We start from the raw sequence: 2,908 nt of genomic DNA on the forward strand, positions 1-2,908 counted from the left end.
ATAGAAGCCATGTTAGAATGATTGTGTTAGGACTTAGGAGCAGGCTTGTTTGGTAGTCATGCAAGTCTCACGTTGTTTACCATGAGAAGTAGAACAGTACAACACTCTCTTAAAAACAATGCTATGCAGAGGTAAACCAAGAGCAAATGAAGCCGAACCTGAACGAACAAGTGTTGACGATACTAGGCAAAAGCAACCACCTCAACCACCTGAAGCAACTCCAAGCTCACCTCACCACCCTCGGTCACGCCCATACCGACTTCTACGCCTTCAAACTGGTTCGCTTCTGCGCCCTCACCCTCTCCAATCTACCCTACGCTCGCCGCATCTTCGACCACCTTCACTCCCCCAACATCTACATCTACACCGCCATCATCACCGCCTATGCTTCTCGCCCCAACAACCACTCTTCCACCTTCTCCCTCTTCCGCCGCATGCTCTGCAACTCCAACCCAACCACCACTCGCCCCAACAACTTCATCTACCCCCACGTCCTTAAATCATGCCATGAACCGCGATCAACCGGAGCGGTGCATGCCCAGATCGTAAAAACCGGTTTTGAGCAGTACCCAATTGTGCAAACGGCTCTCGTGGACTCCTACTCGAGGGGTTTGGGTGGTTTGGGGAATGCGGAGAAGGTGTTTGATGAAATGCGTGAGAGAAATGTTGTGTCTTTTACTGCTATGATTTCTGGGTATGCGAGGGTTGGGGATGTTGATAGTGCTTTGAAGTTGTTTGATGAAATGCCGGAGAGGGATGTTCCGTCTTGGAACGCTCTCATTGCCGGGTGCACTCAGAATGGGTTCTTCTCTGAGGGGATTAGGTTGTTTAGAGAAATGGTGGCTCTTGCTGCGGAGAGAGGGTATAGGTGTAACAAGCCGAATCCGGTTACTCTGGTTTGTGCACTTTCGGCGTGTGGCCACACTAGTATGCTTCAGCTTGGGAAGTGGATACATGGTTATGTTTACAAGAATGATTTTTTCGTTGACTCGTTTATCTCGAATTCCCTTGTGGATATGTATGGGAAGTGTGGTAATCTTGCACTGGCGAGGAAGGTTTTTGAGATGAATCCCGATAAGGGGTTGACTTCATGGAATTCGATGATTAACTGTTTTGCGCTCCATGGGCAAAGTGAGGGCGCCATTGCGGTTTTTGAGCAAATGGTGGAGTGTGGCGGTGACGTGAGACCGGACGGGGTCACATTTGTTGGGTTACTGAATGCTTGTACTCATGGTGGATTGGTTGAACAAGGGTGTTCCTATTTTGAGATGATGACTCGGGAATATGGGATAGAGCCTCAGATTGAGCATTATGGGTGTTTGGTAGACCTTCTTGGTCGAGCAGGTAGATTTGATGAGGCAATGGAAGTTGTTAGGGGTATGAGCATGGAACCAGATGAGGTGGTTTGGGGTTCTCTGTTTAATGGATGTAAGGTTTATGGCCGTACAGATTTGGCAGAATTTGCAGCCAAAAAGCTACTTGAAATAGATCCCCATAATGGTGGTTATGGCATAATGTTGGCTAATGTATACGGGGAGTTAGGAAAGTGGGATGAAGTGAGGAATGTGTGGAGGATATTGAAGCAACAGAAGTCTTATAAAGTTCCAGGCTGCAGCTGGATTGAGATTGATGACCAGGTTCATCAGTTCTTTTCTCTTGATCAATCTAGCCCGAAAGCAGAGGAGTTGTATAGCGTCTTGGAAAGTCTCATTGGTTTTGGAAATGAAGTTATGATCGAACAACAGGCCTTAACCACTTAATTGCTTAACTTTCAAAATTCACCTGGCTAGATTTGACCATGTTAAACAAAGAGAGGAAGAGGCAGTGTACTTCAGAAAAGGGAAACTCAAGACTGATCAGAAAAACCATATCCCGGTGCTATCTACTAATTCCTGGTACATGTAGTCACGTGGCCAAGGATTCTGAGGGGACGCTTAATTGTTTTATGGAATTATTCTCTGGTGTATTGCGGTTTTGAAGATTTGTCAAGAGAAGAGAAGTGAAAGGAAAGAAACAAATTCTACTTCTGTTGGTTTGGTACTCACCGTGATTAAGTTAATGCTCAGCAAGATGATTCTTGTCTGAAGGACTTCATAGTGAAAACGAAGTTTGCAGAGAAAAACTGAAACTTTTGGTCCAGTATACCTCGTGAAAAGACAGCTCAATATAACAATCTGCAGAACCAGAATGAAGCATTCCAAATCAAGCCCGTGTCTTGGACATGTTTTCTTCATTTCAGTTTCACCACTTCTATCTTTTTTTGGTGTTGGAGGATAGACAAACATGTGTTTGCTAAATTTTCAAGATTTTGCAGCTTACTCACTTACTGGATCATATACTAACATGCTTTCTGAATCTTGTCCAGTTGCAATTTTTTTTTTCACTGGAGGGTATTGTCAAAGGTTTGTACATGACCGATTCATTCACAACCTTATATATTTGGTTGTCTGTCAGATATAAGATTATTTGATGAGTGGAAGTGCACATTTTGTTTTTTCTCTTTTTATTTTGGACGAGTGCTGACGATCATGTAAATGAACCAAATGCTTCACCTACATACAGCTGAAGGTTTCAATGTTCTGCTCTACTCTAGTCCCTAAATCCTTTTGTTGCTGAGTGCTAGATAATTTATTTACACCTTGTAATGTTAGTATATGTTATTCTATGGATGATAACATCAACCCTTCACTCTCCTCTTCAAATGCACCCCGTATTACTGTGGTAGGTAATCCCCCACCCCTAATAATGCATGCTTAGATTACAATTTTCACCCCTTAAAATTTGAGTTTCATCCACAAATAACACATTTGACAAAATTATGTTTGACTTGTTCTCAAACCATAATGCTAAATAAAATCAAGAAAAAATTTACTTTGCCGTTCAGTAACTATTACATGATCAGTGTCTG

The 2,908-nt window shown here is 43.1% G+C and overlaps 1 protein-coding gene across 1 annotated transcript; it reads left to right on the plus strand.

Annotated features, from left to right (window-relative positions):
* Window positions 1-2,682, plus strand: LOC130738479 (pentatricopeptide repeat-containing protein At1g33350). Its single transcript, XM_057590464.1, has one exon. It carries the CDS (start codon window positions 147-149, stop codon window positions 1,758-1,760), a length of 1,614 nt encoding a protein of 537 aa, XP_057446447.1. The 5' UTR covers window positions 1-146; the 3' UTR covers window positions 1,761-2,682.
* Window positions 2,683-2,908: the final 226 nt, after the last annotated feature.

The sequence above is a fragment of the Lotus japonicus genome, chromosome 2 (assembly GCF_012489685.1).
Source record: "Lotus japonicus ecotype B-129 chromosome 2, LjGifu_v1.2".
Lineage (NCBI taxonomy): Eukaryota > Viridiplantae > Streptophyta > Magnoliopsida > Fabales > Fabaceae > Lotus > Lotus japonicus.

Bases quoted from the DNA above. Each gene is read 5' to 3' on its own strand.
- LOC130738479 (XM_057590464.1), top strand. From the start codon at position 147: ATGAAGCCGAACCTGAACGAACAAGTGTTGACGATACTAGGCAAAAGC.